General features: G+C 42.9%; 1 protein-coding gene across 3 annotated transcripts; it reads left to right on the forward strand.

Moving 5' to 3' along the window:
* Positions 1–2,412: 2,412 nt before the first annotated feature.
* On the forward strand, positions 2,413–11,351 carry IDS (iduronate 2-sulfatase). Of its 3 annotated transcripts, none has more exons than XM_050974548.1 (9): positions 2,413–2,537; positions 3,198–3,334; positions 4,713–4,890; positions 5,774–5,862; positions 7,005–7,205; positions 7,802–7,972; positions 8,609–8,735; positions 10,207–10,380; positions 10,736–11,351. In XM_050974548.1, the coding sequence occupies exons 1-9, from the start codon at positions 2,423–2,425 to the stop codon at positions 11,236–11,238; spliced, it is 1,695 nt and encodes a 564-aa protein (XP_050830505.1). In that variant the 5' UTR covers positions 2,413–2,422; the 3' UTR covers positions 11,239–11,351. The 3 variants fall into 3 exon arrangements, with proteins under 3 accessions (XP_050830505.1, XP_009088563.2, XP_030084934.2); XM_009090315.4 differs by lacking the exon at positions 2,413–2,537 and adding an exon at positions 2,594–2,871; XM_030229074.2 differs by lacking the exon at positions 2,413–2,537 and adding an exon at positions 2,594–2,867.
* Positions 11,352–11,837: the final 486 nt, after the last annotated feature.

Consider the following 11,837-nt stretch of genomic DNA (forward strand, 5'->3'; position numbering starts at 1 on the left):
CAAGCACTGTGGTAGACCCCCAAACATTTTGGTATGTGCTTTGGCATATTGCTAAGCTTAAAATGGATTTGATCCTCAGTGGTGGTGGTAGGTGGAGAAGGCTGACATTGACCCTGGGACTTCCAGCAGAGTGACTAAGGAGGAGTGCTGCACAGGGTATTGTCACTTCAGCCAAGGTTTAGGTTTAACCCTTCCTGTGACACTCCCAACTCATCACACTGAATCCAGCAGTGGTTTAGTCCAGGAGCTGAACAACAGGCTGCTCAAAGGCCCATACATCCGGGGTGGAGGGGACCTCTGAGCTGTGAGACCAGTTTGTCCAAGGTCTGTGATTTCAGTGTCTGCAATTATTCACTGGCAGCATCCCAACTTGCTTTTTAGCACCAAAACTTGTGTGCTGTTTGAAAAAGACTTTTTCTCTGTAATTTGTTCTTCTGTTGGACTGAACCTAATAAGATTGCTATATACTCATGTTAGGCAAACCAGGAAATTCATATCAAGTACCACTTAGTGTATTTGCATTTGAAAGAGGCAAGCATTATGGTAATTAAATGCATGTGCAATGGTGAAGTAATTCCTTGGCTTTTTGCATAAAAAGTCTCCAAATGAAGAGAAGTGTCACTTGGGGATGCAATGTTCAATACATTTCCAGCAGCTGATCCATGTTAGGAGAGTTGCTGATACCTGTGAGATATACTGCTTATACACAACATTAATTCCAAAATATGCAAACATCAAATATACTGAATGATATTCATGAGTTGATTGCATGTCATGTGCTCGGTAGTAGCTGAACTTGTAGTAACAGTGTTCTTCATTTGATTCAAGCTTTTCCAGCGTGTGCAGGAAGGAAGTGTAAGATCCACATCAAAATAAACTTCCCTGTAATAGTTTAGAGGAAGTACACGTGCTTGAATATGTATGCACACACTGTGTAATACACAGTGTACTGCACTTCTGAGTCACACATCTCACTGAACAATAGCATTGTGACAGACCATTGCAGCCTGCATTCCTGCTAATCTTATGGTGAGTGCACACACAGCATATTTGGGGCCTCAGGTATGAATCTTTACAGAGCAGAAAAGCAGATTATTTTTGATCCCATTATATGTGACCAAAAAACAACAAAAGAGAGCATTTTTGTCTCAGAACTTTTACTTTTTGTAAGAAAGAGCAACAAATGCAGTCCTGAGGCACTGAAAGAATCAAATGATAAATTCCCATCAGAGATACATTAGTTTTCTGTAAATGGGGCTTTCTTCTCAAGTTGTATTTGGGCTTTTTTAGTAGTCTAGTCCCAAAGATGATGATATTTACCAGTACAATTCACTGTTGAACTTTCATTTGTATTCAAAAGTGCACGTATCACTTGCTAAAACAGAAAGATGCACAAACCATCAGATGTTTCATTATCATAGTGGTTCCCACATGCAAGTGAGTTCATGTTGACTATTTTCAATAGTGGTATACTTGTCATCAGTTTACCTGTTAAATGTGTAAGACAACATAGTTACAGTCTTGATTCTTTTTATCTTCCTGTGACCTGCTTTATTATACATCTTTGATAATTTTACAGTTACTGATTGGGAAATGTTATGTGTAGTTAACAGTGAATTTATTTTGTACAGGAATACTAGCAATAAATCTGTTCTCTTTACTGCAATTCAAGATAGAAACCATGAAAATTGCTGAGCTTTTAATAAAACTAGTTCTTAATGAAACACTAAGTGCCATGGGGAGCTGTTCAGTTTATGTAACTTTTCGTGCACTGGCGACTCCCAGGCTCCGCAGGGTGCGCGCAAGCGGAATCACTGGACAGAGACCAAACACAGCGTTAACTGATTCACAACTAGCACTGGACTACTCAGACAGCTCCTCTCAATACTAAACCTTGATTTCCTCATTCCCCAATGGTATTTCCACCAGAAAGAAATAATGTTGAGAAGGCCACGGACATTCCCTTTCCACGGGAACTGCGGCGGGTGCTGAAGAGCGTCGGCAGGAACCGCAGGAGCAGCGCTGCGCCCTGAGCAGCTCCACATCGCTCCGGCCCCGCACGGCTCCGGCTCCGCACCGCTCCCGCACCGCTCCGGCCGGGCCCAGCCCCGCACCGCTCCCGCATCGCTCCGGCCGGGCCGAGCCCCGCACCGCTTCCGCATCGCTCCGGCCGGGCCGAGCCCCGCACCGCTCCCGCACCGCTCCGGCCGGGCCCAGCCCCGCATGGCTCCCGCACCGCTCCGGGCGAGCCCAGCCCTGCACCGCGAGGCCGCTCGCTCGCGGGGCCGCGGCGCCCCCGTGCGGGGAAGGGGAGGAGGACGGGGAAGGGGAAGCTCCGCGCCCGGCAGTGCCCCGGCTCCGGCGATGGCTCAAGACACCGCCCCCGGGCCGCCTCTGCCCGGCCCCGCCGCCTCTCTGGGCCATGGCGGCGGCGCGGCTCTGCCTGTGCCTGTTCCTGTGCCTGCTGCGGCTGCCCTGTGATGCCTTCGCGGCCGGCCCGGCGGCGGCGGGGCCCGGAGCTGGGCGCGGGCCCGGGGGTTCGTTCTGGCGGCGGGGGCTGGGCTGGGGGAGCGGCCGGCGGGAGCCCGGGCTTGAGGGGCCCGGTGTGTCCCGAGGGGCCCGGTGTGTCCCCGGGGGCCTGGTGTGTCCCCAGGGAGGCTGCGGCTTCACCCGCCGGCGGCGAGCGGGTCCTGCGCCCCTCGAGCCCCCAGTGCAGTCCGGCGCCTTGAAGAGGGCGTTTTGAAAAGACGTGTGTCATCAATTAAAGAAAAATAGTTTTATCAGTTGGAAGCAGAATTATACAGGACTGCAGTGTTGTTAACCCGTGTAACACCCTTTCCGAAGCTTGCAGGCCGTGGAATTCGGTAGTAGGTAGACCTATAAAATACTTCTTTATTTTGCACGACCCTACTTTTTTGCCAACTGCAAGGACTTACCGTATGCAGCACCTAGAGGAAATACCATGGGTGTAAGCAATGAAATAGGATAATGAAAACCACTGTATTTCTGTCTAGGCCAAATAAGAATTTCTGTCTTTGAAGAATTAATCCCATTGTTTACATTCCCTTACACATATATTCTTGCTCATTTTATTTAATTTTATTTTTGTCTTCACATGTGTTTAAGTGTTAAAAACTGATAAACCAGCATAAAGTAACCACTCAGGTTAATTTATTTCTAATTCTGTTTCTTCATAGATGGCATGAATGTCTTGTTTATAATAGTGGATGATCTGCGTCCTGTGTTGGGCTGTTATGGAGATAAGCTTGTGAAATCTCCCAACATTGACCAACTTGCTTCTCAAAGTATGGTGTTCAGCAATGCATATGCCCAGGTGAGATAAATGACTGAAACATGTTTTCTCTATGCAAAATAATTACTGGTTTTATCACAGTAGGTGTTAGGCAGGCCACTGGAAAAAGCAAGTATTTATTAACTTGAAGTATTTTCAGTAGAAAATAAATGATTGGGCTGAACTGCAGTGTGTGAACCTATCTTTACTAAGGTGAGAAAAATGAAAACAGGGCATTTAAATTATGGTATTTGTGTAGCCCTTGGTGGAGTAGCTTGCCACTCAAGTGTTTTTACTGTTTGCAGCCAAGTGCTGCTTAAAAATGCTATTTTACTAAATTAAAAATCTCTTTTTCTACTGCTTACAAAAGATTATGTTTTACTTGTTAATCTTTTGAGGGAGTCACTTCTATAGATTGTTATAAAGGGGCAGTTTGTGTGGTAAACATGACTCTAAAATTGAGGTCTGAAAACTAATTGCTCTTCACTTGAATACTCTGTGTAGGATGTATACATACCCAAGTTCCTCTCTGCTGAGAAATTAGAACCTTGGGTCTAATTCCAGCCCAAAGCAGTAACTCTTGGGTTCTGTCAGTCCGAAGCAGAATTGGTCAGACCTTTGGACCATAACCTGGACCTCCTGTGTTTATCCTTTCTTTATTCTTAAGGCAGTCCAAATCAACTAGACTTCTGGCTTTTATCAGCACAGTCCACCTGCCACTGCTGCTTAATTCTGTGTGATGTGAGCAACCAGATTTCAAAAGCACTTTATGGAACTTGACTTGCATTTTTAAAAGCTTGCAGTTTGGAATTGATATGCTTAATAAGGATGGTGTTCATTCCAGCCTGAAGTGATATGAAACTCGTTCCCTGTGGTTCCTGAGTTTCAGGTGGTTGTGGCACAGCTATTGATGCTTTGAGAGGCTTCCATGGAACAGAGGCTAGACAGTGTTGAAGGAATAAAGTAGGTGTTTATTAAAAAGGCATTCAAAGGATACACCTTGGGCAGTACAAGAGCTCAGCTGAGGCTACACACAAGATGGACAATGGGTCATGAGTTTTCACACTTTTATAAGTTTTGGTCCATTTACATATTGAGGTTAGTTGTCCAATTACAGCTTCAGGTTATGAAGTCCCATCCTCCCACTCTGCTCTCCTCAATTTGCTGTTGTTTTTACTTTTTGGGCCTGGAGCTGCAATGGTGTCCTTGGTTCTCAAGCTGAAAAAGGATTGTTTTGTCTGACTAAACTGTGAAGAGAACTTGCTAACACTTATATGAAGTTCAGAGTTATATACTAATGCAGTGCAGAATCTGGAAAATATGAAAGCTAAAACTTAAGGCATCACTATGCCCAAGTTAATTTGTGCATGTGTTTTGGTTTTTGTTCCAAATGTCTCTCCTTGGCTGCCTTTCTCCCCAGCAAGCCCTGTGTGCTCCCAGCAGAGTGTCATTTCTCACTGGCCGCAGGCCTGACACCACCCGGCTCTATGATTTCTACTCCTACTGGAGGGTCCATGCAGGAAACTATTCCACCATGCCCCAGTATTTCAAGGAAAATGGCTACATGACCCTGTCTGTGGGGAAAGTTTTTCATCCTGGTATGGCTTGAATTGTCATTTGCTTAACGTAGAAATGCTTGATGTGTATAGTCTCACAAACTTACATGAGTATTGATGTGTGATTCTCGTCTATATTCAGAACCTAAATCATAATCATAAACCAGATTTTACAGTGGTTGCCATTAAGTCTTAAGGCATTAGAGATGAATGTATTAGATGACTTTTATCTAATGGATGTTTTCACATCTTGTCTGGGAATTGTGGGAATAAATGTCTAACATTCTAAAAAAACATCTGGAAGTTAGGGATCTGCTGAAAATGAAATTACTCATTGGCTTAGTTCTGCCTGTACATGCTTCATGTTTCCTAATAGGCTGTGAGTCTGGATCAGGACTTGTAGAATGTATGACTAATGCTTCAAGTTCAGTAGGAAATTAGTTCACTGGTGAAAAAGCAATAACACTACTGAGTTGAAAAATATTGTAATACTGATCCTCTTCTTGGCAGTTCCTTATCCTAGAAATAAACTTGTGTGGATAGTTTCAGTATGTGTTTTAGTTTATAGTAAAGCTAATCAAGGATGTGCATGAAGACTGTTCTTAATCCTGGATGTTTTATTAATTTTTTTGTTTTGGTTTAGTTTTTGGGTTTTTGGGTTTTTTTGTTGGTGTTCCCTGAAGTAAGGTTCTTAAACAGGCTCAACTCTCCCTGACTAGTTCAAGGTGTATTTTGGGAAAAAATATAATTTTGACTTTTATTTCTTGGTTATATTTTCCTCATTTGCCAGAGATTCATTTGAAATGTCTCTTCATTTAACATATTTTAAAAATAAAAACCCCAGCAATTGAAGACAAACTTGTGTCTGAGCTTTTCCTGGTTCAGTGAACTATTAAAGCATTTTTAATATCTTTATCCCTTTCAGGGGTTTCATCCAATTACAGTGATGACTATCCCTACAGTTGGTCCATTCCACCCTTTCATCCTTCAGCTGAAAAGCATGAGAATGATAAGGTAAGTGTGATTTGGGGCACTCCCACAGAGAAGGGTATTCAAGATATAACCAAGTTCTTTGTATCAAGGACAGGCTGTGCCCTCTGGGTTTTGAAGCTGCACCCTTGTGCAGGAAAACAAGTAACCACTTCAATGCTCTGTTTCTGTGCTTTCCAAAAGAAGGCCTAGATTATCAGATGTGTGTTTTATCAGTCATTGTGCCCATCCTGCAGATGTTTTAAGTATTTCTAAATTGGTATTTGGAAACTTTAGTTACTGAGATATAAGCAAGAATGATTCTTATTTGTGTCTAGTTCATTAATTCCTTTATCTGAAAAGTGTGGTTGTCAACTTGGACCTGCAACTGATCTGGCTTTGCTTTAGTTAGTGACAAAACATTGTCAGTAGTCTTGGTAAAGTTAATGTGATAAAGAGCTCAGGACTGAGTGAGCAGGGCCATAAGTAAAATAATATTTAAATAACCTGAAACTTTATAATCTGATCCAGTTTTCTAGAATGTTTGTTACTCTTAAGTGTGACACAAAAGAGCCTGGTTATCTTTATGCAAACATTGCATTAGCATCATGTGCTGGAGTCTGTACACTGCCCAGCAGGAGCTGCAGTCACGGGGGTACAGACAGCCTTGGCAGTGCTTTGGTCTTGGGTTTACTGCTGGAAAAAGACTGGTTTTAACAACAGCAGCATTTGCATCCATGACATAAAGAGAAGTAGGTTCATTTAGCAACCCTCCCAAACACCCTGCTGAGGCCACTGTTTAGACTAATTTATCTCTCTTCACTGATTGCACATCAGCCACTGCTGCCATTTGCTCAGAAACTAAGTCAGTAGCTTCCAGGCAGCTTTCTCTGAACTCTTGGGATCAGAAGGAACTAAAATGTATGTGTATATATAGGAGGACCAAATGCTGCTGCATTTCCATTAGATCAGAGATTCTGTTAATCATAGAAGCTGTGGCTTTTGACCCGTGTGACTACATTTAATCTACCCAGCTTTAGAGAGGATTTCTGCATTTTCATAGGCATGGAAGTTGCATTCTTTTGTTGGTAGATACAAATTGGTTTTGAAGTTACAGAACAGAGGTTTCTGTCTTCGTATTTACCAGAAGTTACTGAACTATTTTTTTTTTTTTTTCTTTTATGAAGACTTGTAGGGGAAAAGATGGAAAACTTCATGCAAACTTGGTGTGCCCAGTGAATGTGACAGAAATGCCTGGGGGGACTCTGCCTGATATTCAGAGCACTGAGGAGGCCATACACTTACTGAACATCATGAAAACCACCAGGCAAAAGTTCTTCCTGGCTGTTGGTTACCACAAGCCACACATCCCACTGAGGTACCCACAGGTGAGGAGACTGGAACCTGCAGGAAAAGGAACTTAGACAAATGATGTGTTTGTTTTTAAAAGCTGTTCCCACAAATGCTTTATTGCTGTTTCCTGAAAGCAAGTTGGAAACCAGCCTTGGTTTGGTGTATTCAGGAGTCACCTGTGATGTATTTCAGAACATTTAATGAGAATGAATTGTGACTCCTCAGCCAAAAGCGAGGCTTCTGCCACCATGATGGTGACTACTATTGCATGGAGATGGGCTTCAGCTTGATGGAGTATGACATAATGAGGTCTTACAAGATCTTGTATTTCATTCTCTGTTTGTCTTGGTGGCAAAACTACTGATTTCAAAGTGGTGTTGGACCTTTTATTGCAGTGTTGTTTTGAGATACAGGAAACTAGGTTTAGATATTTACTAACTCATTATTTTTCAGTAATTGGTTGGGGATGTCTGGTATTGCTGTGTTTCACACTCTGTCAGAACTGGAGTGAAGCCTTGGAAACTGTAATGTTAAAGGGTCCTGAAAGGGAAAGTGGTTGCTGTTTAAACACAAAATTCACAGTATATGTTGGAGGTGAGGACAGTCATTATATGTGTTTTGTCTTGTAAAGGAATTTCTCAAGTTGTACCCCTTGGAAAATATTACACTGGCCCCAGATCCCTGGGTGCCTAAGAAGCTACCTTCTGTGGCATACAACCCCTGGATGGATATCAGACAGAGGGATGATGTGGAAGCATTAAATGTTAGTTTCCCTTATGGAGCACTTCCAGATGATTTCCAGGTAAGCTGTCAATACAGTGCTCTGAAGTCAAACTGCTTTCACTTGTTCAAATGCAAGGGAAGTGTCAGCTGCCCTAGGATGCTCCCAGTTATTCAGCAACTGACCGTTTGCAGTTATGAATTCCCTGCATTTGGGGCACTCCAACAGAGAAGGGTATTCAAGATATAACCACATTCTTTGTATCAAGAACTGTAACCTCTAGCTCTGTAGGCAAACCCTCACTGACTGCAGTTCAGGTTACATGTGAGGGAATGTATGTAGCAGCTACCAATGCTCTGTTTGTGTTCATTATCTGAATCTATTTATCAGTTTCAAGCCAGCACACAGTGTATCTTCTTTTGCAAGATCTTTCTTTGCTCTCCAGTCCTTTTGCCAAAATTAGGTGCACTGGCTAGACCAAGAGATGCAGAATGGGTTGGTTTGCAGTGTTTTGCTTGAAAGCACTTCTGGAAGGTGGAATTTTCTAGCTGCCCCCTCCCAGTTTACTTTTTCTGGGACATTAATTGGGCTACAGACAAATAAAATTAAAGCTTTGCAAGAAGAATCACTTAGTTCTTTTCCACAGCCATCCCCTGGTTCTGCTCTATGTTTCTGGGGAAAAACTTTTATTTTCTCTCCTGTTTTCTTGACCTGCAGCGGCGGATTCGTCAGAGTTACTATGCAGCAGTTTCCTACGTGGATGTGCAGATTGGCCTGCTTCTGAGTGCTTTGGATGATGCAGGACTCTCAAATAACACAATAGTAGTTTTTACTGCTGATCATGGTAAGCATTTAAATCTTTCTCGAGCTGACTGACAAGAACTCTATTGTGCAACTCAGTGCTGGCTTATTAATCCAGTGTGTGTTTCTGTAGTGTCAAGCAGAGCTGTCACACCTTGTACCTCTGGCTTGTCTGAGCCAGATTGAGGGGACTGGCTCTGGCTTCTGTGGCTGCACAGTTCTGTCCCCACAGGCACTTTTAATCAGGTTGAGGATTTGCTGGGTAGGGATGAGGCTGCCTGCCAGGACACGGGGCTGAGCTTGCTGTATTCCCACCCCCTACCCAAGGAGTGACTCATGCTGGGAACTGTGCTCTAAGAGTACAGCCACCACTCCTCCCCCCTTACCATTTGTAGAAAGCCATCTGGTACGGTGGGTGACAGGCTTTCTCATTAACTGCTCAAGTGTGTTTTCTTTCACTTGTCATTGCTGCTTGCAGAGCATCTAAGCTGATAGGGATATGGTTCCCTCTCATAACTGAGATCCTGCACACTCCGGATGCTGGTGGTGAAAAACTTAATTTGAGCTGTGGGACAAATGCCTCAAGCATTTAATGCTTGTTTCAATACTCTAATATTCATTAAAATAACCCTGTCATGATCCATTTGATTGTGGGATGGCTTACCTGATTTAAACCAGTTAGGATGTGAATTAACTACATCAATTTAAAGTCACAAATACAGTTAATTTGGGTTGACTTCTGTGAGCATGTGTGTATAAAAAGCTCTTACAAGTTGCAGAGCAGTGGGATTAATACTTTTGGTACTAAAGTGACTCTAGATGTTCCTTCTGATCTGTTTGTAAACTGAGTTTTTCTTTTCCTTGCTTTGGATAACTGTAAACAGTTGGTGTTTCCAATACCTTGGCTGGCAAAGTGATCAAGAAAAAACATGTGTTAACGTAGCTGTCACAGAGTTCCTTTGTCTTCCCCCAAAGTGAAGTTGGCAGTATATCTGCCTGGAAGGAAGTCATGTTGGCATCTCTTTCAAGAGGAAGAGGAGAGCTTGAAAAGTTTTGTCTCCATTGCTTCCTCAGGGGTAGCATCCTGATATGGCAGTCTGGCATAGAGAGCAGCCTTGGCTCCAAGGGATGTTCAGCTACAGTGTTAACAGGAGCACTGGAGAGCTGGCAGCTGCCCAATGAATGCTTTGTGGAATTGATCTGGAGACTCTTGCAGGCACTGTGACACACCCCAATTCCTCTTTTCTGCTGTTTTCATGCTGATTTCCTAATTCTAATCTTGACAATCTAGAAATGAGGAAAGAGCATCAAGTTGCAAGATTTAGGTGTCTGCTGAAATAGTTTTCATATTAGAGAAAAGCCTTGTTACATCTAAATACAGATTATTTACCTTTTAATATAACCTTTATAACAGACTAGTGGCCTCAACAGTCAGAGTCAATTTTCAATGAAGAAGAAATCACTACTAGATTACAAACCAATGTCTGCTCTGAATTGTGTTCTTTGTCACCTAGGGTGGTCCCTGGGAGAACATGGTGAATGGGCAAAATACAGCAATTTTGATGTTGCTACCCGAGTGCCACTGATGTTTTATGTCCCAGGAGTGACAACTTCCCCTGTCAGTCAAGGAGTAAGAGTCTTCCCCTACCTCGATCCTTTTAGCCATATTGGAGGCTCAGTACCTCAAGGTAAATTTCCAGGGCTTATTTTTTGTTTGCAGTGGGTAGATAGAGGTGGTTATGTGTCTCCAGGCACCTGGAGAATTTACTTTGTCTTTGTGAAGAGCACTTTTTCAAACTAATGGATATGATTATCTCTAAGGCTAATGGAGAAACATAAATGCAGTTTTCTTGTTAAAATGACATCATAAGTGCATGGACTGGCATCTTCACAGCTAACTGCCACTCCTTAATTGCCTTGATTTTGGTACCCCCAAAAATCCTGTACAAAGCACTTTGAATAAAACACCAGCTGAATTATTAGAAAAAGTTGTTGTCTAACTCCCCTGTTCCATAACTTATATTTTGATATTATTTCTTTTAGGGCAAAGTAAAGAAGTGGTGGAGCTGGTGTCTCTGTTTCCAACACTTGCAGAGCTTGCTGGCCTGCAGGTCCCTCCTGCGTGCCCAAAGATGTCGTTTAGTGTTGTGCTGTGCACTGAGGGGAGAAGCATTGCCCACTATTTCAATATCTCTGAAGGAACAGTGGAGCAAGGCAGGGAAGGGTGTGATGACACTGGCAGGTGTTTTAATGAAGAACCTGTTGCTCTCAGCCAATATCCCCGGCCTGCAGACACTCCCCAGTGGAACTCTGACAAGCCAAGGCTAAAGGACATCAGGATCATGGGCTATTCCATGCGGGCCATTGACTACAGGTACACTCTGTGGGTTCAGTTTGATCCCAGCAACTTCAGTGCTAACTTCAAGGATGTCCATGCAGGAGAGTTGTACATGATGGAGAATGACCCAAACCAGGATTATAACATCTATAACAATATTTCACATGGTTGGCTTTTCAAAAAAATGATTGACTTTCTAAAGCATTAGGGTTCAGAAACTTCTTTGTGCCTGTTCTTGCAACTGAATTAATGCTTCCTTCTTTTGTATAAACCTTTCTGTTGTACAGAAAACATTTGGATTAAATAAAAATCCTGCTTTTATAAAAACAAGCTGTTGCCTTTGTTTTGTTACAGCCCTTACTGCACTGAAGGAGTCATAGGGGACTTCTGTAGCTGTTTTCAAACACAAGCTTGTAACACTTCTGAAAAGGCCACACAGAGCATCAGGCCCATACTGTGAAACATCTCAGTGGTCTTCTGTAGCAAGTGAAGAATTAAATTTCATTATCTGTGCTGTAGCTATTGGTGTGAAAGGTGGAAAACCAGAAACTTAGATGTTTGAGTGGCTGTGTGGAGAATGTAAGTCATGGCACAAGTCCTGTCCCCTTTACCCAGGAACCTTGGGGCTGGAGTGGTCAGGCAGACAGTTGGTCGTGGGAAGGGCTGAGGTGTTTGCTCTTATTAGCCTTACCTGTTACTGTTGCCCAAAGAGAATCTTCATGTGTTTTATTCAAAATTTAATTATTTTAAATAAAAGCTTTAATTTGGAATTCATGCTTCTTATGATACAGCAGGAGAATCTGAATT

Source organism: Serinus canaria, chromosome 4A, assembly GCF_022539315.1.
Source record: "Serinus canaria isolate serCan28SL12 chromosome 4A, serCan2020, whole genome shotgun sequence".
NCBI lineage: Eukaryota > Metazoa > Chordata > Aves > Passeriformes > Fringillidae > Serinus > Serinus canaria.

Bases quoted from the DNA above. Each gene is read 5' to 3' on its own strand.
- IDS (XM_050974548.1), top strand. From the start codon at position 2,423: ATGGCGGCGGCGCGGCTCTGCCTGTGCCTGTTCCTGTGCCTGCTGCGG. The intron at 7,973-8,608 runs GTAAGCTGTCAA...CTTGACCTGCAG, and splicing joins CACTTCCAGATGATTTCCAG to CGGCGGATTCGTCAGAGTTA. The intron at 8,736-10,206 runs GTAAGCATTTAA...TTTGTCACCTAG, and splicing joins AGTTTTTACTGCTGATCATG to GGTGGTCCCTGGGAGAACAT.